Source organism: Macaca mulatta, chromosome 12 (genome assembly GCF_049350105.2).
Source record: "Macaca mulatta isolate MMU2019108-1 chromosome 12, T2T-MMU8v2.0, whole genome shotgun sequence".
NCBI classification, from domain to species: Eukaryota; Metazoa; Chordata; class Mammalia; order Primates; family Cercopithecidae; genus Macaca; species Macaca mulatta.
In genome coordinates, this window is record NC_133417.1 from 81,025,774 (window position 1) to 81,052,841 (window position 27,068).

A 27,068-nucleotide genomic window follows, 5' to 3' on the forward strand; every position below is an offset into this window, starting at 1 on the left:
CGTACGCCTGGGTCGGGGGGAGGGCGGGAATGGGAGGTGGACCCTGCAAGGGGCAGGAGAAGGGTGGGGACCGGAGTGGGTGGGTCCAGCCGGGAGCCAGGCTCCCCCGCGTCCCTACCCCCACGTGGCCGCACGCAGCCAATGGCACGCCCCCGGCGGGCGCCCTCGGGGCGGGAGGCGGCCCCCCGACCTGCCCAGGCCCCCTCCCAACCTGAACTTCGTTTTTATAAACGTCCCGCGATGAGCTAACCTGTTGGAGGGCGGGAGGGCCGGAGGCGGGAGGCTCACAGAGGGAGAGAGGGCTAGAGGAAGAGGGCGGGAGCGAGCGAACCAGAAAGAAAGGAGAAGAGGGAGGAGGCGCGCCGCGCCATGGTGTCCTGCGCGGGGCCAGGGCCAGGGCCGGGGCCAGGCCAGGCCGGGCCATGAGCCGCGCTGGGAGCTGGGACATGGACGGGCTGCGGGCGGACGGTGGGGGCGCCGGTGGCGCCCCGGCCTCTTCCTCCTCCTCCTCGGTGGCGGCGGCGGCGGCGTCAGGCCAGTGCCGCGGCTTTCTCTCCGCGCCTGTGTTTGCCGGGACACATTCCGGGCGGGCGGCGGCGGCAGCTGCGGCGGCGGCGGCGGCGGCAGCGGCAGCCTCCGGCTTTGCATACCCCGGGACCTCTGAGCGCACGGGCTCCTCCTCGTCTTCGTCGTCTTCTGCTGTTGTAGCGGCGCGCCCGGAGGCTCCCCCAGCCAAAGAGTGCCCAGCGCCCACGCCTGCTGCGGCCGCTGCAGCGCCCCCGAGCGCTCCAGCGCTGGGCTACGGGTACCACTTCGGCAACGGCTACTACAGCTGCCGCATGTCGCACGGCGTCGGCTTACAGCAGAATGCGCTCAAGTCATCGCCGCACGCCTCGCTGGGAGGCTTCCCCGTGGAGAAGTACATGGACGTGTCAGGCCTGGCGAGCAGCAGCGTACCAGCCAACGAGGTGCCAGCGCGAGCCAAGGAAGTATCCTTCTACCAGGGTTATACGAGCCCTTACCAGCATGTGCCCGGCTATATCGACATGGTGTCCACTTTCGGCTCCGGGGAGCCTCGGCACGAGGCCTACATCTCCATGGAGGGGTACCAGTCCTGGACGCTGGCTAACGGGTGGAACAGCCAGGTGTACTGCGCCAAGGACCAGCCACAGGGGTCCCACTTTTGGAAATCTTCCTTTCCAGGTAGGGGCGATGGAGAAAAGGGACCTACACGAGGGAGGGGGAAAGAGAAGAAGAAAAGAAAGGACTAAGAGTATTCGCCCCTACTTGGGAGTGGGTGCCTGTGCTCTACACCTGACCGGGGTTAACCCAGTGGAAGTTTGTCCAGTTCGTGTGAAATCTGTAAATTCCTCCTCTGATTTCAACTGCCTCCGTCACTGCCCTTTCTTTCCTTGTGTGCAGCGCAGACACGTTTTTCTCCTAAAATTGAGGGTCTCTGCGTGCCGTTTCTTCGGACCTCTCCCTTTTCTCCTAAAGAGGCCTTTTTCCTAAGAAGCCTCACAGAGTTGCAACCCCCCCTCCCATTTTCAAAGACATCACTGCTCCAAGATGACCACTAAAGCTTGTTAGATCAAGCCCACAAGCTCCAAAAACAGGAACGCAGGAAATCAAAATTTGAGCAAAAGACCTGAATTTGTATGTGTCTATGTATGTGTGTTTGTTTTTATACAACAGACATTTGCAGAAACTGTCCTCATGAACGTGCCCAATAACCATACCATAAAATTGCAGGCTTGTTAAGATGCCGGTTTGAGAAACTATGATAATCAATCGAATTAACTTTTGTTGTTAAGTGCAAATAATATTTCTTTAATAACGGGTAAGTAATATGTCTATGTATATAATAAAGACCAAACAGTGTGGCTTTTTTTTATTTCCTGCACCCCTGAAAACACACAGACACACACACAGACACACAGACACACACAGTCCTCAACTAGGTGCTCCAAATATCCCAGCCTAATTTTTCTTGTGCTTTTGTTTGTATCAGGGGATGTGGCTCTAAATCAGCCAGACATGTGCGTCTACCGAAGAGGGAGGAAGAAGAGAGTGCCTTACACCAAACTGCAGCTCAAAGAACTGGAGAATGAGTATGCCATTAACAAGTTCATTAACAAGGACAAGCGGCGGCGTATCTCGGCTGCTACGAACCTATCTGAGAGACAAGTGACCATTTGGTTTCAGAACCGAAGAGTGAAGGACAAGAAAATTGTCTCCAAGCTCAAAGATACTGTCTCCTGATGTGGTCCAGGTTGGCCACAGACAGTTTAGAAGCCATTCGGTTGTCTCCAAAAGGCCTTTGGAAAGACTTGAATATGTATTTAATTCCTCCCACCCCTGCCAATGGTGGCAAATTTTGTGAATTGTTTTTCTCTCTTCCCCTTATCTGGCTCTAAAACCTTCTGCTGCCCAGCCTGACTGTGTAGTTCTGATTTTTACTTGTTTATTATTGGTTTTGTTTTTGACTAGGATTTTTTTATATGTTTTAAATGTTCTGTTTCTCCCTCTAGGCCAGTATAAAGGGACTTGAAGTATTTTTTAATAATCCCCCCCAAAATGAATTTCAGAAGCGCCATTCTGATTTAAGGTTTCAGGTTTTTTAAAATTACTTTATTTGTTCGTTCCCAGCACTGATTATCTTCATAATCCATTAGGACAGAATGGTTTTCAGTCATTCATATCCTGTAATTAGTTAATTGAATCATTAGCTCTCAGCAGTTGCCCTGAGGCAAGTGGAAAGGCAGGCAGTGCTCTGGGGTCACCAGGAAAGTCTAAAAACAGGAGGCTGAAGGTACTGTGATGGCTTTAGATGTGGCCACCTTATCAAATAGGGTTTGTATCAATATTGAAATGAAGACGATCTTTCCAACTTTGGGTGTTTTGCTTGCTGTTTTAATTGTATATTTTTTAACATTTTGTAGGTTTGTGTTTTCATTTTAATTTGAAACTCATGTGTCCTCATGGATCGTGGATGCCTTCATTTCTTGAGCTCTCAATGCATATATTTAAATGGCTGCAATCAGTAGAGTGACCCACGGATGGCATAAATGCACCTCCTTCTCTTGGCCTTGAATCTATGGGTCTGGGATTGTGGCTATCTCCTCAATCCTCAAAAAGAGGCTGAATGAATGTGGCCATGGGTGGGAACTTACATACAGAACCCAGTGAAGAACCTGACTGTCTGAATAAATGCATTGGGCCTCTCATGGAGCTGTAAAGCGTCCAACAAATATGAAAAATGTGAAGTTCCAAGGTCCAAGAAGAAAAATAATGATGTTTCTGAAAGTGATGATAAATAATTACTTTTAAAGTGCTGCATATTTATACAATTGAGAGATTATTTTTGTAGATGTAATGTCTGTGAGCTGGGATACATAGGCAGTGCTTCAGGCATTTAAAAATCACTTTTTACTCCTAGGGAGATGCCAATAAACAGAACTCTCTTGTTTCTTCTGAGTCCTTATACATTTGTTTTATTTTTTCAAGTTTGTGTTTCCTCTTGAAATGATTCTTATTTATTACAAAATCTTGATATCTTGAACACAGTTATGTTCTCTGTGGATGAAGGAAACTCAACATTAATTCTGGTTTCTGGAACCTTCATGCTCTCCACTTTTGCCCCCTTCCCTCTCTTTTGCCCATGACTTTAACGTAAGTAGTGATGTTTAAAAATGAGGATATAATTTACAGTGTTTAAAATGATATTTTTTACCAGGCCAGCTCAAAAAACAATAAAATTTTACTTTTCTTTCACTATTGTCAATTTATTTATATAGTTCTATTTTTTGTTAATCCATATGTATTTGTATGCCTGTGCATAGAAAAACTTACTCACTTGAAAATTTTTAACCTAGAAAGACCATTATAAATATCTGGACTAGGAAGGTCTTGAAATTAGAAAGACATATCCATATTTGGCAATCGAAAAAGAAACATTTCAAGCTTATCCCATATCACCTTCTCCGGGCAGTCTGCACAGAGCAGTTGACAACTGAAAACATAATTATAAAATCTAAACTTTCAGACGCAATTTTTAGGCACTAGAATTTTCTGTTTGAGATCTTTTTGCCGCTCAGGGAAATGGCCGCTGAGGAACTGGATGACTCCTCAAGGTTAGCTCCCCACACAATCAACTCAGTTGTTGCTAACGTTTTCGTGTGTAAGTTAGTTACATACTGATATTTAAAACCTCAGTGAGTGTGAAAACTCTCCTGGTGGGAGGGCTCCCTCATGACTTTGAGAGAGAAAACGCAGAGACCTAAGACTTGGAGCTACTTTCGTTTTCTCTGTCCCAGCTTGATTTCTTTCATATCTTACTGCCGACAGTGGACAGCTAACTTCGTTTTTGAGGGGGAGGGACAGAGACGGAGAGACAGAGAGAGAGATTTGATGGCGATTCAATCTCTGCAGAAGAAATAACCCATGTACAATGGGCCATGCCATCCCCCACCTTACACTTCGGCAAGGGTCGTTAGCGTTTTTGTGGTTTTTCTCAAAATATATGTTTTCATGGGAAACGGGCACGTTTTTCCTTTCTCCTCATCGCCAACCTTCCCCTCCATTTTTTGTGAGTCCCACACTCCAGAGCGTCACTCCATTTCCAGGTCTATTTCTCGTTTCCCATCGTGGGTAGGGGAGATTGCCTCGAGGTTTTCCTTTCATCTCTAGTTTGCATGTCAGTACCCACACTCCCCCAGCCTTGGAGAAATAGTAGGTTTGCTGAAGATTAAAACTGTACTCAAACGCTCTCTGGAGGAATTTGGATTAAGAGCTAAATCAATAACAGAAGGAGGCTTTGTTATTTATATGCGTTTCCTTTATATTCCAAATTGCGGAGGGAGGGAAGGAACTGGAAAGTGACCCAAGCACCAGGAGGGAGGCCCTCGGGGAGCCCGGGAGGCTAAGAGGGCTTGGAGAGAGGCCTTTCCTTCTGTTGGAGACAGGCGGCAGGAGGGTGCCTCAGAAACTGGGCAGGTTTTTAGAGCCGCGGGTGGGGGAACAAGGCCCCCGTGTCGCGTGATTCAAGAGGCGAAGGAAGCACTGGAGCCGGGACCCACGGCCAGACAAAGGGCAACTGCAATGCTTCCCCGCCTCTGGCAGCCCCCTGGGTCCCTCTGGCTCCGCTGTCAGGGAGCCAGTGTCAGGGGCGGCCTTGTCGCCAAGATCTCCGACTTTCGGAGGCGCTCGGCTGCGTTTGAAAGCGCGCTGTGACCGCGCGGGCTGGCGACCCCAAGGCGGCCGCACCGCCCTTCACTGTTGATCTTGACCGTGCGGCTGCGCCTCGATAGGCATGGAGCGCGCTCGCCATCTCCTGGGCGTTGGGCGGCATTGGCAGAGCTCGCTATTAGCTCCTCAGCCAAATCCTTTCCCATTCTCTAAATCACCAGCCAAGCCGCCTCCCGCCACTACTTTCCACCCCGACCCTCCCTCGATCCGGGTCCACAGCTCGCATAAGACTTTGTCTGCCAGACCTCGAAAGTCATAAACCCGGGGAATGAAGTGGGAAGACTGGTCAAGGAGCAATGGAGGGAACCCTAGTTGTTCCTGTCTTTCCAGTTTTTCACTTAGTTCTTTTATGCCTTTAGTCCTGAGGCACAAACAGCTGTTGTAGGGTTGCCTAAAGGTCCGAAGGAGACACCCCTCGGCTTGCAAATAACGAGGAATCGTCTTGCACTGAAACGTGAGGAGCAGAGACTGCAAGGACCCCGGAGCTGGAGCTTTCGGGAGTAACGAAGCTGCAGCTCCTCGAAAATAGGATGGGTTCCCCAAAATAAGAGCTCTTAGGGATCTGAGGTTTGTGTTCCCTTAAGTGTCTAGGAACTGGGGTTGCAGGTTGTGCTTGCCCCCACCTCCCAAGAGAGGACGCGAGAGAGTGAGTCTGTGTGCCTGAGCTCCTAAGGAAACCCTCTGGCAGAGCCAAAGGAGCCTCAGACGTCCCCACCCCCACGTCCTCACTCCCTCTCCCCGCCCCCCCCCCCCCACCAGAGCAGGAGGAAGAGGCCGATTGCCTTCCCCAGAGCCACCCAATTGGTCGCCATAACTCACACAATAAAGTCGCAGCGCGGTGGTCAGTCTTGCCCTCCGGCGGCGCCTGTGTGGTCTCAGTGCGGGAGCCCGCGATCTAACCAATTCCAGCTTGGCTCGCAGACCGAGGGTCCTGCTGCAGGCTGAGACTGGCGCCGGTCACGGGGTCTCCAAGGGTCTTGGGATCGGAGGCAGGAGGGGGAGGACCCCTAGTCCGCTGACCGGACTAGGCAAGAGGGCCAGTGGCGGGGTCTGAGCACACCGCTCCCAGCTAAGAACTGCTGCCCTTCCCACTTCGATGTTTGTCAGACCTGTGAACTCCCTATCCCCGGCACCCCTGGGGGCGCTGAGGCGAGGAACTCTGCTAGCCAGCTGCCTCCGAACGCCCGCTCTTCCCCGGCCAGGTGACTCTGGCTCTTCTGCCTTTCCACACCCAGTCAGGGGAGTTCGTCCTGCTTTGCCCTCCACTTGGTGGATGGGGACACCACGGAGTTCTGGTTTGCAGTGTGTAGTCCCGGAGAGGACTCCTGACGATAAAAGGAATGTAGCCATTGGCCACGATTGGTGGATCAAACTGATGGGTTCCCTGGCGGACATTCTCCATGGACCTGTATGGCAACTTCCCTAGGATCAGAGTTCTTAGCCATGGGGACACAAACCAGGAGTAGTGCGGCCTCCTTCCTGGATCCCAAACTTGGGTAGTTTGTGATCCCTTTTTGTGTCTGCGGCCTGGGACTGAGGGCTCAAGCAGTGAATGGGTCTTTGCTGCCAGATCTCCAGGCAGAGGTCTCTGGAGAAAGCCTTACTGTGGGAGTGATTGGGGTAAGAGTGACATTGCTTAGGCCAAGGGACAGAGCTCCTGGTGCCGCCGGACCGCGCCCTCTTCGGACAAGTCGAGAGGCGCCGGTTAATGGAAAATGCCTCCGCTGGAACTTAAAGCCGGTAGAAGCAAGCCGGGCCCAGAAAGCCTGCGGAAAACGGATCGCAAAGCCAATCACAGCCAAGAAGAGTCCCAAGGGACACTTGGGCAGAAGCACCCTCTTGCCCGATGTCCCCAGCTGCCGAAGCCGGGCTTGGAAACCCTGAGAGAGTTAGTCTTCGCTCAACTTGATTTGGCTCTTCTGGCAGCCTCGTCTTTCGCCATCGAACATTGCGGGTGTTATCATAATACTCTGAAGGGGGGGAAAACGGGTCGGGGGGATGTAGGCGGTGCTGAAATGACCGGCTTTGAAGAACCTGCAGGCAAAGTTTCGTCCAATCGTCTGAGCCTGTCCTCTTATTCCCGGTTGTAACTAAATACTGTTGCGAGCGCAGCCGAAGCCCTTTGTTGGAGATGTGTGAGCGCAGTCTCTACAGAGCGGGCTATGTGGGCTCGCTTCTGAATTTGCAGTCGCCAGACTCTTTCTACTTCTCCAACCTGCGGCCGAATGGCGGCCAGTTGCCCGCGCTTCCCCCTATCTCCTACCCGCGCGGCGCGCTGCCCTGGGCCGCCACGCCGGCCTCCTGCGCCCCCGCGCAGCCTGCGGGCGCCACTGCCTTCGGCGGCTTCTCGCAGCCCTACCTAGCTGGCTCCGGGCCTCTCGGCCTGCAGCCCACAACAGCCAAGGACGGACCCGAAGAGCAGGCTAAGTTCTATGCGCCCGAAGCGGCCTCTGGGCCTGAGGAGCGCTGTCGTACCCGGCCTTCCTTCGTCCCCGAGTCTAGCCTGGCCCCTGCAGTGGCTGCTCTCAAAGCGGCCAAGTATGACTACGCGGGCGTGGGTCGTGCCACGCCGGGCTCCGCGACCCTGCTCCAGGGCGCTCCCTGCGCCCCTGGCTTCAAGGACGACACCAAGGGCTCGCTCAACTTGAACATGACAGTGCAGGCGGCGGGCGTTGCCTCCTGCCTGCGACCTTCACTGCCCGACGGTAAACGGTGCCCATGCTCCCCGGGCCGGTTTGGGCCGGGACGGGAGGTGGGGTTCCAGGGAGAGTGTAAGGGGAGGTGAACCGCCTGGGGGCGGGCAGTAGACAGAGAACGGGCTGGGCTGACGTGGGTTGGGGCTGTGTTGCAGGCCTGCCGTGGGGGGCGGCCCCGGGGAGGGCCCGCAAGAAGCGGAAACCCTACACGAAGCAGCAGATTGCGGAGTTGGAGAACGAATTCCTCGTCAACGAATTCATCAACCGGCAGAAACGCAAGGAATTGTCCAATAGGCTGAACCTCAGCGATCAGCAGGTCAAAATCTGGTTCCAGAACAGGCGTATGAAGAAGAAGCGCGTGGTGCTGAGGGAGCAGGCGCTGGCGCTCTATTAGCCGTGCGCGTGGCCAGGGCCCGGCTGGGTCTGCCCTTTTGGACAGAGGCCTTGTTTGGGGAGGGGAATCTGGGGCCAAGGCTAAGGCTTTTCCTTCGGCTCCTTCTCTGCTAGTCCCAGAAGCCACCAAGAGATTTAGAGACCAGGCCAGCTGGGCCTCCTTGCTTTCCTCAGTCCCTGAGAAGCCCGTGAGAAACGTGCGGCAGTACAGTGCAACTCTGGCTGGCCTTAAGGCTTCCACGTGGGGGCACTGAGGCCACCTCTCCTTGCTCCTGGCTGGGGCATTTTCACCCACCGCTCATTCTTGCTCCCTGGTACCTGGATTTTTCTGTTTCCACCCAATTCGTTCTACCTTTCCCCCTCTCTCCAGCCCCTTCAGCCTATAGCAGTTGCCTAGTTAGGGCTCAGAGTGGAAGGCCTCCTGAGGGAATGGAAAGGACGGTGGGTACAATTAGGTCTCTGCAGCAGAAGCCCTTTGTGGCAAGGCCAGTATCTTCACTCTGGAGAAAGGAAAGGGCACCATCTACCCTCCACCCTCCTGTCTGTCCTGGCTGATTTGAGAGGACAAAAGCCACACTAGATCTTCGGACTTTGGGAGGAAAAGGGAGAGAAGAGGAGGGGCTGGGTATTGGGGTAAACTTGGAGATATCTCGAAATGAGAAATGTGAAATAGGCTGGCCCCTCCAGCTGGGTAGAATAGAGTGGAACCTTCATTTCCTGAGATTGGATGAGAGAGACTGGGGCTCCAGACAAAGTGCCATCTCCAGACAAGACTGGCAAATATTGCCCTACTCCCACCTTCTCATACATGCCTAGGCCAGGCCCATGAACCCTGTAACTGGATACCCAGAGCCTACCTCTGGGGAAAGGAGCTGCTGGTCTGCTTGGAAGCTCTGTTGCACAGGGAGGAGGGAAAGATATCCAAGGGGAGGAGAAGGGAGTGAACAAGAGGAGGAGGGGTGCTACACTCCAGCTGTAAATATGGCTTTCCAGTTGAGGTGAGTAAAGGTGTCGGCGCATCTTTCTTTCTTGAATTACCTTAATGGACTCCCAAAAGGATAAGCAAAAGATCCTTCTCAAGAGTCAAGGGTTGGGGAAGGAAATCTCTTAGATTCTCCACCCAGCTAGCTGCTCTTGACAAAGCAAAGAGGACCAGAAGTTCCTCTCACCGTCTCCACCATCTGCCAACTCTACCAGAGGCCCAGCTACTGTGCCCCTTCTGAGGCATGTCTGGCCTGTCCCAGTGGAGACTTCAAGGCCCTGGACCCTGCCAGGCTTGCCTCAAGGAGGCTGGGGTTCCCAAATGCCAGGTGGAGTTGTTCTGGGTGTATTGGAGTGTCCCACCTTAATCTCAGTGAACAAAGCCTCCCTCTGGCCAGCTCATTCCACTATCCCTGCCTCTTTTCCCTCTCCTTCTGACATACAGCACTCCTCCTTCGCACCTCCTAGCATGATGCACAACAACCCAAGGATTCAGGATGCCTTCCCAAAGTCCAGTGGTTTCTTTTCAGTGGAGGACCTGGCCCTAAACCTGGAGTGGGCACCTCACAGAGAGCCCTGAGCCTTAGCCCAACTGACTTCAGTTGATGTTTAGACTAATTTCATTTTCTAGGCTATCTAATAGTTATCATGCATGTTTTGTTTTGATTTTGTCAAAAACAGTAGCTTGTATATATCAGACACAATATATACAAATGTTTTGAGTGAAAATAAATATTCAGGTCTGAGCCAAGCTGTCAAGGGGCTGAAGTCAATTTTTCAAAATGTTTTGGATTACCCCTTAATGTTTTTCAGGCCACCAAATTCGTTTTTCTTTTCTGACTGTTGTTTCACCGCGGGTGTTGACTGTTCGTTAAATGAGAAAATGGCTTCCGAGGCGGTCAGGAAATGGTGTGTAAAAGCCTCGAACCAAATATGTTTGGAATATCCAAAAGGGAAGGACCATGGCAAATGTGAGCGTGTCTCACACATTAAGGGGACTCTCAGCTTGTTGCAAGCTGGGACTTCTGCACTTAGCCTAAATTCTCAAATTTTAAAGCTTGCTGTTATTCAGGGTCTGTAAAGATTTGAGGTTCCTCAAATTTCAAAACAAAACGTCTGTCTCCACGGAGTTTTGGTCCGGCTTCTCTGGAACCGGCTAGGTCCTGCTAAATCCTTGATACCAGCAGGTTTACCAGGAGCCCAGCAGACTCCCTTGGGAAATGGGGCCTCAAAACTCCCTAGTCCATCTGAACCTCTAGCTCAGTCCAGGAAAGTCAGGGCCTGCTTGCTACTCATCTTCTTGCAAACACCAGCTCCTAGCTGGTGGAGGTATAAACTAGCTTCTAGCTACAGGAAGAATTAGCAAAACTACTAAATCGCTAATACTAAATATCCAACATTTCAACTCCCCTTCCCAGAAGCAAATTTTTTATTGTTCTTTATAATTAAATTTTTAATTGTTCTTTAATTGTATATACACACACAACTATATATACATATATGTATATATATTCAATAGGAGAGAAAGAAGCAAGAGCTGCCAAGGCCCTGTGGCTCAAAAGGATTCCCCACCTGGCTGGACACATAGAGGCTATGGTACCCAGAGCAGGATCTCCAAGTCTGACTCTGCATTCAGAGGTTTGCCTGCTCAAAAACAACTGAACAAAGGCAGAAGCCGCACTGAGCTCTTCGAAGGCTGGGGAAAGGAGGAGGAAAGCATACGTACTCAGATCCAGGCCTTAAGACAGACAACACGGAGGCCGTTTCTTTCCAAAATATATCATTAAATCATCGTGTTCTTTCCTTTAGCCTGGGATGAGTGGGGGGAGGGGATATTCATGGAGATCACTCCTCACAGAAAATTAAATTATTCTAAATATAAAAGCGTATCTCTTGGTTCAGCAGTTTTTTCCAAATCTATCCCGTTTGCTATTTGACACAAATACAAAGACTCTGGTGTCTCCTTCCATAGCCTGGGTTCCCGCAGAGATTTGGAACCACTAAGAAATTTGTAAGAAAAAAAAAATGCTGAAGAGAAAGGACGCTAAAATCTGAGTGCTCAACATTTCCTTCAGAAAGACAAATGCGTCCTCTGAAATGCTACAGTCCAAGCGGGCCTCTTGACTAAGAAAACGGTTTTAAAAAGAGAAAAAAACCAGCTTCGTCTGTCATTCAATCAGTTGCGAACTCAGAGGGCGGCGGGGGACGGGGGACGCTTTTAAGGCCTGGGGGTTCTCCCCCAGGGAGGCGGGCTGGGGAGGCTTCCGGGATGCCGGCGGGTGGAAGAGAAATCCGGAATCGTTGTAAATATTCATGTGGGGGGGATGCCCCTTTACCCGCCTCTCCCAGCTGCATTCCCCCCTCAGTGATAGTGGGGGAGGGCAAGGCGACTGCCCCACTGTCCTTAGACAAAGGTGATCTCCTCATATTTTTGTTCTCCCGTCGCTTGACTTAAGGAGTCCATTCCGAAGACTCTGCAGGGAAGGAACTGGCTCTGGGTGTTTTCCCTGCGTTTCTCTTCTTTCGTTTCTTAAAAGAGCATAAATAATTAAAGTTTGGCAGGGAGGAAAAGCTTTCTTGCAGAACTGTAGTGGCAATAAATGAAATGACTCAGAATCCCTTCCCCAGTCAGCTTTTACGAGAGCTGCCAGACAGTGTCTGTTCACGTTCTCCAGATACCAGGGGCGCCCTGACAAAGTTAAGGTCAAGTTAGTGTCTTATCTTGGGTGGCTCAAAATCACCGCATCGCGTCCCGTCGCTGTGCGGAAAGCTCTTCCTCGCAGAGCTGCTGGCTGCGCCCCGAAGGCCTGGTGCGCTCCCTGCGTTTCGGGTGGGGCCGCGCAGGCAAGGACAAGGCCACAGAGCCGGGGTCTTCACGGTAGGTTCTCGAGCGGGACGCGCGGGTCCGGAGGCTGCGGTTTTCCCTGGGTTTGGGGAATGGGGGCAGGAACTAGGAGGGAGTTGGGGCCAAAGAGCCAAGCGGGCTGGGACTGGAATGAAAGCGCTCTGGGTTGTGGAGTGGGTCGGGGGGCAAGGGTCCGCGCTAAGGAGCTGAAAGGGACCGGCCGCCCCCTTCCCCTGTGCACCGGCGCGCCACTGCAGTTGGCTCACCCTCCCCCGCCAAATCGCTGCTCCCGCCGGAGCTGCCGTCGCCATGTCGTTGAACTTGAGTGGTTCGTCCTCCCCATTTCCCTCTTTGGCGGTCAGCAGGCTCCACACTGGGGGCGCCGGGCTGCCTGCGCCCCACCCCGTGCTGCCAGCAGAGAGAAGGTGCGAGAATTTTTGCGAACCCCCAGACACATAAAGACCTGGATTGAAGTCATCGCCGCTGCCCTGGGTCCTGAGCTACCGCAGGGCCAGTGTGCAGCGTCCGGGGAGCCATTTTAGGAGAGAGATCCAGGGGCGTCGACCACGAGTCCTAAAGGGAGAGGCTTGGGCCTGGGATGGAGATGGGGAAGCAGATACGTGTGCTGGGGGTCTGGGTTGAGAAGAATATCAGCTGGAATCTGGGCAGGGGTGCCAGTTGTGGGGAAGGAGCACACAAGATGGGCAGTTCTAGTTGGAGGAGGCTCGGTGCCCTCCAGTCGCCACAGACCTATTTGCGCAGTGTTGGGGGAGGGAAGCAGACATGGGAAGGGGCGGAGGAAGGAGAGAGGAAGGGAGAAAGGGAGGGAGGAGAAAAAGAGGAAGGGGGGGACATCAGCCAGAAAATAGATATTAGCTCAGACCACCCGCCTTTTCTCTGTCTGTCCGCACGGTGGGCAGAGCGCACAGCACCGGCACTGCAGCAGCCCGGGCCAGGGAGGGAACCAGCATCACAGCCAGCGCCGCCTGCCCTGGGTATAGGACTGAGGCCCAGGCCCCAGCACTGGGATTGCCTGGGCGGAGGAATCTTGGGGAAAGGGGCAGCCTCATGCCCTCGGTTCTGGGATTTGGGTTTGGGAAGGGACGGTTTACCTTTGAAAAGCGTCTTCTCTCTCGGAGGTGGGAGCCCAGGCCTCGCCTGGACCCATGGGCTAGGAGAGGGTCGCGGCAGGCTGGGAGGAGAGTGAGGCCTCAGGGGAGTGCATGGGGTGCCCCGCGAAGAGTCTGCCTCAGAGCCAGGTGACACAGAGGGGCTTCAGTAGGAAGTCAGGCGCCGCTGAGAGCCCTCAGAGAGACAACCTATTTTGGGGGAGGGACTGAAGTGACCATGCCAGCCCAAGGGTGCCAGAAGAGCCTCGGGGAAACGCAACGTGGATGCGCAGGCCTTGGCGGGGCTTCGAAGCAGTGAAGGGTCTGGGTGTAAGGCGGACACCCAGGCCAGGCCTGAAAGCAGAGGGGTGAGGAGGACGAAGGTGCGAGTGTGAGGGGGTTGTCTCTTGTGGGGAGCCAGCGGGAAGCCAGGCACCCTGAGAGTAGGACTCCAGATCCTTTTGTTCACCAGACTCCCCAGATTCTAGGGAGGCCAGGGGCCACGGGCTGAGCTCGCTGCTGGCCTTAGTGCTAAAGGGGAAGGCAGAGAGGCAACAGGGAGAGAGACAGAGACAGTGACACACAGCTTAGGGGAAAGGAGGGGAGAGGATGAGAGGGCAGAGAGAGACAGGAAAAAGGAGACGGGAAAGCAAGAGGAAGGAAGAAGGAAAGCGGAAAAGAAGGGGAAGGAGAGAAGTGAAGACATGAGAGAGAAGGGAGAAGACTGAAGAGAGACCAAGCAAGGAGAAAGAGAGACAACAGAGAGGGAAACCAGAGAAGAGGAAAGAGAGCCGGGTGGGCACGAAGGCCCCGGCCTAGGTGAGTGCCTAGGCGGTGAGTGGCCTGGGTTTTTCCGAGGTCAGCCCTCGCACCCCTGGGGGCAGAACCGGAAAGAGCCAAGTCACTCCGCGCTGAACGCGCTGGGCAGAGAAATATGTAAATCAGGGCTCCCTGCGCCCTAGAGAGTGGCGAAATTACGCCCGCCCCGTGAACAAGAAGCAACAAGCTCCCAGGCGGGTGAGCTGCAGAGGGTGGCAGAGTCGCGGGGGAGGGAGCGGCTGCAGTAAGGGGGGTGGGGTTCGGAACCTCACACCCTCACACCTAGTTTCTAGCTTCTAGGGAGCCTGGAGCCGGGGCTCCCCCCCCCCCGCTCGCTGCTTCTCTCCCTTCCCCCTTCCTCCCCCTCTTCCCCCTCCTTCCTCCTCCCCACCGGCCTCGGTCCGCGTACTTAAAGCGGCGCGGGAGGGCGGACGCGGGCGGGCGGCCCGTTCGGGCGGTGGCAGATGCGCCCAGCGGTGGCAGCGGCCAGCGGCGCGCAGGTGACCGGCCTGAGGCGCAGCCTGGTCAGGGAGCGCCCTGGGAGAGCTGGCGGGAGAGGGCAGCCGATCCGCCCCCAGCGTCTCGGCGCCAGGAGCCGTCCCAGGGCGTGTTGGCGAGCGTTGATATAGATATAAGGACATTTCTCTTCATGGCGTCACGTGACATAATTACCACCAGAATCAATCAAGATGAATTGCACGTCAGCGCCCGGTGGGGATTTTTGCTTAGTTGATCCTGGCCCAAGCCTCTTGTGCAATCGATGGCTCAGGTTGGCTGCGCGGGGAGAGGCCAGGGGCTCGCTGGCGCGCACGCCGCTGAGCCATGAACGACTTTGACGAGTGCAGCCCGAGCGCAGCCAGCATGTACCTGCCGGGCTGCGCCTACTATGTGGCCCCGTCTGACTTCGCTAGCAAGCCGTCGTTCCTTTCCCAACCGTCGTCCTGCCAGATGACTTTCCCCTACTCTTCCAACCTGGCTCCGCACGTCCAGCCCGTGCGCGAAGTGGCCTTCCGCGACTACGGCCTGGAGCGCGCCAAGTGGCCGTACCGCGGCGGCGGTGGCGGCGGCAGCGCGGGGGGCGGCAGCAGCGGGGGCGGCCCCGGCGGGGGCGGCGGCGGCGCAGGGGGCTATGCTCCCTACTACGCGGCAGCCGCGGCGGCAGCCGCGGCGGCCGCGGCGGCCGAGGAGGCGGCCATGCAGCGCGAGCTGCTCCCGCCCGCGGGCCGCCGGCCGGACGTGCTCTTCAAGGCGCCTGAGCCGGTGTGCGCTGCGCCGGGGCCGCCGCACGGCCCCGCGGGCGCCGCCTCCAACTTCTACAGCGCGGTGGGCCGCAATGGCATCCTGCCACAGGGCTTCGACCAGTTCTACGAGGCGGCGCCCGGGCCCCCGTTCGCCGGGCCGCAGCCCCCGCCGCCTCCCGCGCCGCCACAGCCCGAGGGTGCAGCGGACAAGGGCGACCCCAAGACCGGGGCTGGTGGCAGCGGGGGCAGTCCCTGCGCCAAGGCGACCACTGGCTCAGAGCCCAAGGGGGCAGCGGAAGGCAGCGGTGGCGACGGCGAGGGTCCCCCGGTGGAGGCGGGGGCCGAGAAGAGCGGCGGCGCAGGTAGGCACCGGGTGCTGGGAGAGCGGTGGGCCCGGGGGCCGCGGGGGCGGGGGGGCGGCGGGGGCCTCCCTCTGCTTGCGCCGTTTTATGTGCTACTTTATAAGCATTCGAAGAGGTTTATACATCCTATAAGATTTCCCGGGCCGTTGTAAAGCGTGTTTATGGTAGGAAACCAATTTAGGTGGGCTTAAGGTAGACTTGGAGGAGGACATTAATCGCTGTAGAGAGCCTTTTCCCAGTTTTGGGCAAGGGGGTGCTAGAGACCATGGAGGGAGGGAGGGAGATTTCAAGCCAGTGTGAGTGCGTACACCCGAGCCTCCTGCTTTTAAGGGAGAGAGGCGGGGGGTGGGAAGGGGGGGGAGTTTGATCCTTGCACTGGACTTTATCCAAGCCGCTAGCTGACGCGCGCCGCTGGAGTCAAGCAGATGCCCCCGCGGGCCCGCTCTTGTCTCTCTTCCCTCAGGTTCCACTTTAGAGCCTGCCTGGCCCTCTGCTTCCCCACCTCCGTGCCAGGCTGTGTGTGTGTGTGTGTGTGTGTGTGTGTGTGTGTGTGTGTGTGTCCGGGCGTGAACACATGTCCACGCCCGCACTCTCTCCTGTGCCCGCCCATATATCATCCCCCACGACGCAGGCAGGGCCTTTCAGCCGCGGCAGAGAACGTCCCCAACGGGGCCAGGGTCTGGCCCTCGCTCAGTGGCCCGGGCGGGCGGATGGGGACTGGCAGGCAGCGGCCTCTCTCACCCCTTGGTCTCTTTGCCTTGCAGTGGCCCCCCAGCGGTCCCGGAAAAAGCGCTGTCCCTATACCAAGTACCAGATCCGCGAACTGGAACGCGAGTTTTTCTTTAACGTGTACATAAACAAAGAGAAAAGACTTCAACTCTCTCGGATGCTCAACCTCACTGACCGGCAAGTCAAAATCTGGTTCCAGAATCGCAGGATGAAAGAAAAGAAACTGAACAGAGACCGTCTGCAGTATTTCACTGGAAACCCCTTATTTTGAGAGCTCCAGGAAGCGACCCCTCCCCAGCCCCACTCACCCACCCTCCTTCCCACCAGCCTGCCCTCCGCAGGCCCAATGTCCTTGGGTTTAATGACGTCTCTTCTCTGTGGAACTTCACGATTCCTTCCCACGGTCAACTCGGGACCTCCCAGCGACCACTGCAGCCTGCGGACGAGGCCGGAACTTGGCCGAGCGGATCCTAATAAGGGGAAAATGGTAAATGCAAACGTCCCTTTACAATTTTACCGCCAATGTGCTGTCGTTCCTCCTCCCCCTCTCCGAGTCCTCGTGGGGACGCGGCGGGGTCTGTAGGAAGTTAGGCCGGGTTGGGTGTGCTAGAAGGCGCTGGTGTTTTGCTCTGAGTTTTAAGAGATCCCTTCCTTCCTCTTCGGTGAATGCAGATTATTTAAACTTTGGGAAATGTACCTTTAGTCTGTCATACCAAGGCATGAGTCACTGTCTTTTTTTTTTTTTTTTTTGTGCGAATAAATGGTTTCTAGTAAAATGGAGGTTACAGCTTCAATACACTGTATGAATTCTCCTCTTCGAGGTTTAGTGCCTCATTAGGATATTTTAGTGGCCAGAACCCATGCAACTGAAAATCGAATGAAATACTTTTTAGTCCCACTAAAATAGTAGTCATTCCCTCCCACCACCTCTAGGTTACTGGTTTTAAAAATCACGTTAGTGATGAATTTCTGAATTGATGATGTGACCAAGAAATGCTGGCGCTGCCTTCTCCAGACAGTAAGGCTGGGGCAGCAGAAACCTAAGAAGCAAACTCCCACCCCTACCCCTAGTCTATGTACTTGGGATTTCTGAAAAGACAACAACCATTTTTAAAAACTGGTTAGAAAATCCAAATGATCTCTTACAAGCTAACAAGGAGCCACAGTCCCTTAAAAGAAGAAACCAAAATTAGAACCTTCCATTGAAGGGAGAAGTTTTCGAAAAGGAAGTCATCAGTAGGTGAAGAGGGCTTGCTGGTATCATCAGTGGACCTGAAGCAGGGAAGGTAAACCCTCCCCGCCCCCACTGAAATAGGGCCAGGAGCTGCAGACCCTCTCGTGGCATTTATCGCTTCAAGTTAAAGAATGTGGTGAGGGCTGTACTGCACTTTATGTTGCAGGGCCAGGCAGGCTGTTTACAAAACCTTGAACTGTCTAGACAACACCATAAAAGCCAAAGTTCTAAACAGCTTAATTGGGTTATATTATACACCTTCTGGTGGACCCAAAAGAGATTTCCGCAATGTGCAATAAACTGGAGGAGTGAGAAAAGCTTCTCTCTCTCTGAAAAGAGTGAAGTGAATCTTATGACTCTTAACCTCTCCTAAGCCCAAAGACAAAATATAAATCTGTAAATGCACAGTATCCTATGCATCTTCCAAGGAGTCATGCATTTCAAAATGCAATTTTAAAAATTGCTAAGCCTTATTTGGGAAGGAAAAAATAAGTGCATAAATGTATGCCTTTGAACTTCCGAAATGTCAAGGTCATCACCTTTAACCTTTCTGAATAATTAGGCGCCTTAAGGTTCTTCTTGATTTTCAGCTGCCACCCACTCTCACACATACATGCTCACACATAGCCAGAGCCACACACACACTTATGACCACACAAAATCATACCAGGAGCTCACCATAAATCTAAGAAAATTCCTAATTTCAGGATCAATAACCTTAATTTCCCTGCAAACGTTTGTGTAATGCAATAGCAGTCAACTTCTTTTTAAAAATACTGATTAGATTAAAATGCCTGCTAGCTGCTTTCACTACAGCTAGGAAAGGCTGAGAATTTTGGCGGGGGGTCTTAAATAGTGATCCCCTTTGCTTTAATGAAGAACTGCAGTTTTAAAATCAAGCATTTGAAAGAGGGAGTTCTGTGCACCCTACACCTTCATTAAATTTGAAAGCAACTTGCCACCCTGTGAAATAAATTATTGCACTTTCTATAATAAGGAACAAAAGGAAATATAATTATGTTGCTTTTAAAAGCATCCTTTGGTGAAAGATGCAATGGAAACAAAGCCTACAATGGAAAAATTTCGTTAAGAAGGGGATTCCTTTGTTTGGGATTCTAGATATCGGTTAAAATGTCAGTGCCACAATAGTATGATCGTTACATGAGCTTAAAACTGTTTTTTTGTTTCTTTCTGTTTCCATCTATTTTTTAAAAACTTCATCTAAACACAGCAAGCTTGTGTGCCCACCACCCAAGGCAAGCCGAACCCGAGATACCATTTCCCGTTTGCAGGGGCCTGGAGATCCACACGAGGGCGCGCTCACGTTCCAGAAACCGCGTTTGACCAAGAGGCCGCGGTACCTTATCTGTCCAATACTGGATTCTCATAGGCGACCTCAACCCCTTACAAACAGGCGGCAGCTAAGGTGTTTGCTAGTTTATTTGTTCTAAGCAGCCATGAGGTGTGAGAAGCTGTATAGAGACAGAAAACGGAGCAACTAGATTCAAGAAACAGATAACCTAATCTTTGTCTTTTTAAAGATAAAGCTATTGCAAAAGAATAGCTTGGTATAACTTGATGGTGTGAAGGAGAGTTTTCAAAGATAAATGTATGCATTTTGAAATACACCATAGCCACTGCTAGTTAATTAAATTAGGGAAAATCAATTTTCTTGGTTTCAGTGTGGTGAGCCTTGTCTAGGGTTGGACACCCCCCACTTACATCCCCGTATCCCCCCCCCGCAAAAACAAAAATACAAAATACAAACAAACAAAAAAAAACTAAAAAAACCTTCGTCGGTTTTGCTCCCTCTCAGACCGCCTGGAATGATTAAAAGGCTTTTGTTTATAACAGATCAGGGCGCGGCCAACTTAACCAAATGTCTCTCAGAAAAAAATAAGACGAATGGGGGACTGGGAGAATCGTTCTGGTTTAGGGAGCCCGGGGCCGTGCCTGGCGTGCGCGGCTACCAGTGGCGACCGGGTGGCGCCGGCAGGACTGTGAGTTGGTGTGCCCAGGTCAGGCTGGGCTGATGCGGCCACGGGAGGCAGCAGGCACTGGGGGAAACGTTTATACTTCAAGGCGTTGTGCAACGGGGAATGTATTTGAAGCAAACGGGCTTTGCGTTTGACAGAACACGCCACCCTTCCAAACTGCACGCCGGTCTTGAGCAGAGTTGAATTTTGACTCTCAAAAGCAGTGCATTCGTTGTGTGCCCTCCCTCCTCCAGCAAAGCCCCTGACCTTGGAGAGGGCCTGTGTCCCCGTCCGGAGTTCACAAGAGAGGAGACAGGGCTGCCGGACATTGGCCTCTCTAAGGGAGGATGACTGCCCCCTTTCCCTCTCCGAAGTTCATTGTGAAGAGCCTGCAACCCCCAGAATTAGCGCCAGCCTTGTTGACCCTCCAAGCCCTGGACCAAAGGCCCTAGGGCCTGCCGCTCGCCCGTCTCCCGGAGCTGGCCTCAGCTTTGGTGGGGAGGCTGGGGCGCCAGTGAGCCCCCTGGCGAGGCTCCAACGAGTGGTGTGGGTGTTCCCCGCGGGCAACCTTGGCTCCACTAGTCTGACCGCCGGTCCAGCTTGGCCATAGTGAGGCAACCTTTCCCGAGGCTGAACGGGGTCCTCGGTCTACGTGGAGTGAGAACTGCCCTCCCTAAATGTCGTTGTGTTCCTCCCAAGGCGGCCCCAGCGGCTACACATCTGGCTGTGCGGGGGCCCCTTGTCCTTGGCTGGCAGCCGCCTGCGAAACACCGCTTCTCAGCGGTCTGCAGTTCCTTTCCTCCCTGCGCCCAAGATGGGCCTGACAAGGGCCGGGAATCAGACCAGGACCTCTGGGGGCTGAAGATCTCTCCCCACCCCCATCTTTCAGAGTGTGTGGGGCTTGCGGAGAGTGGCCTTGGATCCCGAGGCGCCAAGGTCTCAGACTCTGAAGTGGAAGGGAAATGCGCGAAGTAGGAGTCCTTTGTGTCTGTGAAGAAAGAGGCTCTCCGGCCGCCGGCCCTTGTTGCACGTCTCGATAGACCCCTTATTGCATTGGTGGTAGACTCCTCATTTGCCCACTAGATTTCCTTTCACCTTGGCTTGGAGGTGCACAGTGCAACCCGGAGCAGAGCCCTGGGAAGACAGCTTTTCATTGACTCCATCCGCTCTGTCCCCAAAGAGTGACACAGCCCAGAGGTGGCTCGGGACCCTAATCCGGGGTGACCCTAAGAGCCCACAGGTCCACTCAGGCCCAGGGCTTCAACTTTTCTTCCAGGAGACAAGAGTGCAGATGCAAGTCACTTTTTGATTACAAATGCTAATTTCTTGCTCAAGTTATTCTTTTAATTTTTCCCTGGAAAGAACTGTGGCAGGAAGACGGGCGTCTTGGTACAAATATGGGTATTCATCTCCTTTATGGTGCAATATTGATTTATTATTAATGGTAACTGCTCCAACTGATCTAAAGATGATCAAAACCATCAGCTACATTAAATACTCATAAGCAAAATAAAGGCTGGCCTTTAGAGCACTGCCTTTTTATTCCATTTGTCTCATCTCAGCCTTAGAGTCTTAGGCACACTTTCCATCCTTTGGGGCTCAGATCATTCTTTTGTATTATTTCTATCTTGCTCGATTTTTAAATGATAAAATATCTCAAAATATTGGCGGTCTCTAGTCTCAAGGAGAGGGTCTGAAGGCAGAAATTTTAAAGATAAACATAGAATTTTTTTAGAACAGATTCAGAACTACATCTGATATACACATTTTTGTCTGTGAGTAAAAACCTATGTAACTCTAATATGGGAGTGACTTAGAGCTCAAAGTCACTGAAAGCTGAAATGGAAAGGTCCCCAAATTCTGAAGACACATCCTGCCTATTCACTGCAGACCTACCCCTCCGCAAGGAATTGGTTGTTTTTAGCCTGTATGTTTTCGTCATGTATAAATAAAGATTATGAAAGGGCATTTGATGGGCATAAAATTCCCGATTAGATTAAGCAGTCTTGGCTTGCTTAGGATAGGGAAAATTGGGCAAACGAGTTCCCAGCAGCTCTCTTGGCCGAGAGGCAAAAGGGAGACACTCGATACTGCTGGAGCGCCAAGCTGGTGTCAGGACGCCTGCGGCAAGCGAGTGCAGCGGGCACTTTATCCAGCCTTGGGCACGCTTAGCCCTGGCTCAGAACAAGATCTCTACTATGTGAGAAAGCAAATTTCAGGGCGCTGATCAGTGGTTGTTAGCTTTGAACAGTACCTTAGCAACCTAGAGTCAAAAGTTACGTGTTTTTTTTTTTTCCCCCTGCGTCCTCAACCCCCACCCCCAAGCTCAAAAACAGCCACCCCTGTGGAAAGGTAATGTTTAAACCTCAGGCTATGCTGGGATGCCGCAGCCAAAGCAGTTAGAGGCGCCAGGCTTTTAACCTGACAATGATGTTGTATTTGAACAGCTGCATAAAGGTTTAAAAGGTCTGTCTCATTGCCACCGCGGAGTTTTTTAAAAGAGGTTATTGTTTGGGCGAGAACACTGAGAGGGAACAAGCGAAACGGTCCCAAGGCCGAAAATAATGTTCAACGCTTGTTTCCACCAGGCCAGGGGAGATTCCTTTTTGGGAAGAGGGACAAAGGATTTGTTGGGAAAGGGTTTTGTAAAGGAGCGGGCGGGCTACTAAGTCCCCCAGAATGCTGAGGCGCTTTAATGAACATCAGGCCCCAAAGAAACGTTCTGTTGAGGCGGAAACCCAATTTACCCACAAGTTCAGTCTCTGGGCCTGAAATCCAAGGCCAGCCCATGCCCCAGCGAGTGTGGGGAAAAGAGAACACAGATGCCCTCCCAGACTGAGAACTGGTTCACGGTCAGAGTTTCTGGGGCTGCTTTAGTTTCTCGGCTGGCAGGAAGGGAACCTGGCAGGCTGAAGGACGGCTGCAAGCCCTGGCCAGCCCCTTACTCAGGGCAAGTCTTTGGAAATCAAGGTTAAAGCTCCCCGCTGCTGCCCCGAGGCCCGGGCTTCCGCAGGGCGGCTCACCCGCCTGCAACCAGAGAGGCAGGGAGGAAGTTGTTGAAGTTTCTCATAAAACTCTGAGTTTCCATGGTGGTAGTGGTGGTAGTGGTGGTTCTTTAATGAGCTGGACCACAATATCAGACCATATCCTCTTTATAGAACTTTCCCTCACCAAAGGAAACAGAGAACTAAGATTCCCACCGCCTTCCCCTCCCTTACCCAAGTAAAGCCTTGTCAAATAATTTTAGGAATTGTCCAAAACTGTAAAACTCAACTTCTGACAAAAGTACAACTTTTAATATTTGACAATTTGTGTTAAAACAAAAATTGACCTTCTTGGTTAGCAGCGAAGGGAAAAAAATCAATAGTATAATTTTCAATAATTCATAAAGTGAACGCCATTATGCTAAATTTAACTATTAATCTTATCCTTTACAAAGTCTCGATTGATTTGTTAATAAAGTATCTTCCCGTGTGTGGCAACAGCGGGCATAACTCTTTAAAAACCTTCAGAAGCAAGAAAATTACCAAGTAGCCCAAGAATGTAGATGAGAATTTTATTGATCGCCCTGATTCTTCTTAATATGTATTAATAAATTCCACAACCTTTTGTACCTTGCACTTGTCAGAAACCAATGCTTTTACAAAATCCATAAAAGGAAAACATTTTTCTTTGCAGAAGAACCAAATGACACCTTTGCATTTCTCTCTGTCCTCCTTGGCCCAGTCAATTTTCTAAAACTTCTGGATTCTGAGGGTCAGACTTTCTCCTATTCTTACATTTTTTTTCCTTTCCTCCTTCCTTTCTGCCCTCCATTATCAGGGTGTGGGGAGAGAAACCTCGATTTAGTTCTCCTGCCCGGAGCCCGAGGGACGCTTTCGCGGATAGTGAACTGTTAGCAAAGAATTGTCTCTGGGCTGAAAGCTCCCAGATGTCCAGACCCGCAGAGGTCAGGGTGTGGTTCCTCTGAGAGCCGAAGGCTCGTGTAGCCCGCTGGGGCGCATAGAGACCGGGAGCCAGGCAGGAGGACCGAGGGGGAGGACAACGCCAGGACCCGACCCATCCATGGGGATCTGGGCCCGGCCAGCTGCTTGGCCTCCCGGCCCTCTCGGCCCTTTTTTGCCTCCAGCCTCCGAGAGACACCTTGGCCGCTTCTTTGCCCCGAGGGGTCTTTCCTTTGGACCCCTGAGGTGGGATGTCTCAGGACCCGCGGAATCCGACTCACCTTCCCCGCTGGGCTGCCCGGAACTAAATTAACCAGCCTGCGCCCCCACCCGCTTGTCCTGGACCCGGCCCTCTTAAGCGCGTTCTGCCTGGGTGTGTGTGGGGGGATGCTTCTGTGCGCTGGCGCCAGGGCACTCTGGCTTCCCTCCCCGTCCGTGTGTGTCCACTTGGAGGCCCCTAGAGCTGAGCCTTTCCTTCCGCCAGTTGGGTCCAGTGGCCGAAGCGGGGGACGCAAGTGGGGCGGGCTGGCCTGGCGTGCCCTGGAGAGGCGGACTGGAGGGCGGCGGAGAGCGCTGGGCCGGTTGTCTCCAGCGCGCACTATCGCGGGAGCGTAGTAGATGTCGCTGTTGTCCGTGCTTACGCAGCTGGCCAGCCAGGCTCTGGAGCACGTGACCTGAGAGGAGGCTGCGGCTCAAGGCCATTTTCAAATCTCATTGGCTTGGTTGTCATGTGGTCGGCAGAGGCATCCACAATTACACGGGGAATGTTTTCCTAGAGATGTCAGCCTACAAAGGACACAATCTCTCTTCTTCAAATTCTTCCCCAAAATGTCCTTTCCCAACAGCTCTCCTGCTGCTAATACTTTTTTAGTAGATTCCTTGATCAGTGCCTGCAGGAGTGACAGTTTTTATTCGAGCAGCGCCAGCATGTACATGCCACCACCTAGCGCAGACATGGGGACCTATGGAATGCAAACCTGTGGACTGCTCCCGTCTCTGGCCAAAAGAGAAGTGAACCACCAAAATATGGGTATGAATGTGCATCCTTATATACCTCAAGTAGACAGTTGGACAGATCCGAACAGATCTTGTCGAATAGAGCAACCTGTTACACAGCAAGTCCCCACTTGCTCCTTCACCACCAACATTAAGGAAGAATCCAATTGCTGCATGTATTCTGATAAGCGCAACAAACTCATTTCGGCCGAGGTCCCTTCGTACCAGAGGCTGGTCCCTGAGTCTTGTCCCGTTGAGAACCCTGAGGTTCCCGTCCCTGGATATTTTAGACTGAGTCAGACCTACGCCACCGGGAAAACCCAAGAGTACAATAACAGCCCCGAAGGCAGCTCCACTGTCATGCTCCAGCTCAACCCTCGTGGCGCGGCCAAGCCACAGCTCTCCGCTGCCCAGCTGCAGATGGAAAAGAAGATGAACGAGCCCGCGAGCGGCCAGGAGCCCACCAAAGTCTCCCAGGTGGAGAGCCCCGAGGCCAAAGGCGGCCTTCCCGAAGAGAGGAGCTGCCTGGCTGAGGTCTCCGTGTCCAGTCCCGAAGTGCAGGAGAAGGAAAGCAAAGGTCGGTATGAGCAGAGTTGCCACCCCAGCGGGGCGCGCAGCCCGGGAACCCGGCAGAGAGGGAGTGCCGGGGTGCCCAGCGCCGAGCCGGCGCCCGACTTGGCAGGTGCTGCTCCGCCTGGCTTTTAGAGGGCTGATCTCAGCCCTGAGAGAGTCCCCGCTTCTCCCCTGCTGCCCTGGCCCTCCCCGCCAGTCCTGGCCCCACACTGATGGCGCCCGGGCAGAGGAAAAGCTTGCGGGTTTTATTTTTCCTGAGCTAGACCTGAAACACAACAAAAGAGCGCAAAGGAGACCTGCGGCTCGTAAACACAACCCCAGAGCCTCCTTTCTCCTGCTCAGAGTTGCAGTTCCAGTTTTGCCTTGAGCCCAGTGATCATGTTAAGGTGACCCAGGGCACCGTGTTCGTGTTCACGTGTATGCACCCCGCATCCTGCGAGCTTGGGGATGGTGAGGGGAAAGAGATGGCTGGTCTGGTTGGTGCTTGAGTTGGGAAACAGGGCTTACTGCCTTTGCTGGGCTAGTTAACCTTGGCTTTGTTTAGGAAAAGTGCTGCAGGCTTTGCAATCCGTCGGCAAAGAGGGCAAAGGCGGAGGGGGAGAGTGGAACCCGCATTGCCCACCCTGCAAGGCCAGCCTTAGTGCTGGGCTAAGGAAAAGAGCCAGGGATCTGGCGTTTTGCGAAGGAACCCCGCTCCTCTCCCCCAGTGCTTAGAGGTGGGCCACGGTAGGGGGCTCCATTTCGGGGGGAATGCTTTTGTGTGGGGGCAAAAAGACATGAAAATTAAGGAAATTCTGGGGAATGCAACAATACCCAGGCAAGGTGGGAAAGGTGCTCTAGCTTCCCCATTTATCTTTTGAAAGAGAATGAGCACCTATAAGCCTGACTGTGGGGCTCCCTGACTGCCTAGGAGAGGTGGGGAAGAAGCGGCAGATTTGGGGACTTGAGGCAGCAGTGGGGTTGGTAGGCTTGTCCAGGTTGTGGCTTATTCCCCTCGGTCCCTGTTACGAGCTGAACCCTTAGAATGTTGCTGGGGTGATCTGGAAAGTTTACTATTGTACTAATGTTTTGTACAAGTCAGAAAGTTGAAAGAGAGAGAGAGAGAACCCAAATGCAGACTGTCCTGCCATCATGTCATTTACATAATGAGGCATCAGTGTAAGATTCCCTTCCAGGGCCCACTTCATGTGAGTAATGTTTAATACTAGCATTTTCCAAAGCGGCCTGGCTGCCAGCAGGGTCATGGCCAAGGGTACATTTGAACAGACTGAAGAAAAAAACCAAAACCAAAAAAAAACAAAAACTCTTGATTTTTTTTTCTTCTTCTCCCTTTAATTTTGTTAGAGGAAATCAAGTCTGATACACCAACCAGCAATTGGCTTACTGCAAAGAGTGGCAGAAAGAAGAGGTGCCCTTACACTAAGCACCAAACGCTGGAATTAGAAAAAGAGTTCTTGTTCAATATGTACCTCACCCGCGAGCGCCGCCTAGAGATCAGTAAGAGCGTTAACCTCACCGACAGGCAGGTCAAGATTTGGTTTCAAAACCGCCGAATGAAACTCAAGAAGATGAGCCGAGAGAATCGGATCCGAGAACTGACCGCCAACCTCACGTTTTCTTAGGTCTGAGGCCGGTCAGAGGCCAGGATTGGAGAGGGGGCACCGCGTTCCAGGGCCCAGTGCTGGAGGACTGGGAAAGCGGAAACAAAACCTTCACCGCTCTTTGTTTTTTGTTTTGTTGTATTTTGTTTTCCTGCTAGAATGTGACTTTGGGGTCATTATGTTCGTGCTGCAAGTGATCTGTAATCCCTATGAGTATATATATATATATATACATATATATATTAAAAAACTTAGCACGTGTAATTTATTATTTTTTCATCGTAATGCAGGGTAACTATTATTGCGCATTTTCATTTGGGTC

At 52.8% G+C, this 27,068-nt stretch overlaps 4 protein-coding genes and 1 long non-coding RNA gene across 9 annotated transcripts; 4 read left to right on the top strand and 1 right to left on the bottom strand.

The window, feature by feature from the left end:
• Positions 1 to 212: 212 nt before the first annotated feature.
• On the top strand, positions 213 to 3,768 carry HOXD13 (homeobox D13). The gene is made up of 2 exons (XM_028831389.2): positions 213 to 1,203; positions 2,012 to 3,768. The coding sequence occupies exons 1-2, from the start codon at positions 423 to 425 to the stop codon at positions 2,260 to 2,262; spliced, it is 1,032 nt and encodes a 343-aa protein (XP_028687222.1). The 5' UTR covers positions 213 to 422; the 3' UTR covers positions 2,263 to 3,768.
• A 3,610-nt stretch (positions 3,769 to 7,378) lies between these two features.
• On the top strand, positions 7,379 to 8,337 carry HOXD12 (homeobox D12). The gene is given in 2 exon segments (NM_001194772.1): positions 7,379 to 7,952; positions 8,099 to 8,337. Coding segments are annotated over 2 exon segments (813 nt in total).
• A 2,405-nt stretch (positions 8,338 to 10,742) lies between these two features.
• Positions 10,743 to 14,636, bottom strand: LOC144333313 (uncharacterized). 4 transcript variants are annotated; one of them, XR_013401877.1, is made up of 3 exons: positions 13,275 to 14,090; positions 12,429 to 12,570; positions 10,743 to 12,241 (listed from the first exon to the last, which is right to left on the bottom strand). It is a non-coding gene; the product is annotated as an uncharacterized LOC144333313 (long non-coding RNA). The 4 variants fall into 4 exon arrangements; XR_013401880.1 differs by adding an exon at positions 14,500 to 14,636 and having other exon boundaries at positions 12,202 to 12,570; positions 13,275 to 13,481; XR_013401879.1 differs by having other exon boundaries at positions 10,743 to 12,912; positions 13,275 to 14,328.
• Positions 14,523 to 26,448, top strand: HOXD11 (homeobox D11). 2 transcript variants are annotated; one of them, XR_013401875.1, is made up of 3 exons: positions 14,523 to 15,693; positions 16,458 to 16,909; positions 18,888 to 26,448. XR_013401875.1 is itself a non-coding variant. In XM_028830867.2 (2 exons), the coding sequence occupies exons 1-2, from the start codon at positions 14,913 to 14,915 to the stop codon at positions 16,691 to 16,693; spliced, it is 1,017 nt and encodes a 338-aa protein (XP_028686700.1). In that variant the 5' UTR covers positions 14,523 to 14,912; the 3' UTR covers positions 16,694 to 17,198. The 2 variants fall into 2 exon arrangements, 1 of the variants encoding a protein (XP_028686700.1); XM_028830867.2 differs by lacking the exon at positions 18,888 to 26,448 and having other exon boundaries at positions 16,458 to 17,198.
• HOXD10 (homeobox D10) lies at positions 24,405 to 26,775 on the top strand. The gene is made up of 2 exons (XM_015110413.3): positions 24,405 to 25,149; positions 26,490 to 26,775. The coding sequence occupies exons 1-2, from the start codon at positions 24,405 to 24,407 to the stop codon at positions 26,765 to 26,767; spliced, it is 1,023 nt and encodes a 340-aa protein (XP_014965899.1). The 3' UTR covers positions 26,768 to 26,775.
• The last annotated feature ends 293 nt before the right edge of the window (positions 26,776 to 27,068 follow it).

Excerpts from the sequence above, each read along its gene's own strand:
- HOXD13 (XM_028831389.2), top strand. The coding sequence starts at position 423 with ATGAGCCGCGCTGGGAGCTGGGACATGGACGGGCTGCGGGCGGACGGT. Across the intron at positions 1,204-2,011 it reads TTGGAAATCTTCCTTTCCAG|GGGATGTGGCTCTAAATCAG; the intron begins GTAGGGGCGATG and ends TGTTTGTATCAG.
- HOXD11 (XM_028830867.2), top strand. The coding sequence starts at position 14,913 with ATGAACGACTTTGACGAGTGCAGCCCGAGCGCAGCCAGCATGTACCTG. Across the intron at positions 15,694-16,457 it reads CGAGAAGAGCGGCGGCGCAG|TGGCCCCCCAGCGGTCCCGG; the intron begins GTAGGCACCGGG and ends TTTGCCTTGCAG.
- HOXD10 (XM_015110413.3), top strand. The coding sequence starts at position 24,405 with ATGTCCTTTCCCAACAGCTCTCCTGCTGCTAATACTTTTTTAGTAGAT. Across the intron at positions 25,150-26,489 it reads GCAGGAGAAGGAAAGCAAAG|AGGAAATCAAGTCTGATACA; the intron begins GTCGGTATGAGC and ends TAATTTTGTTAG.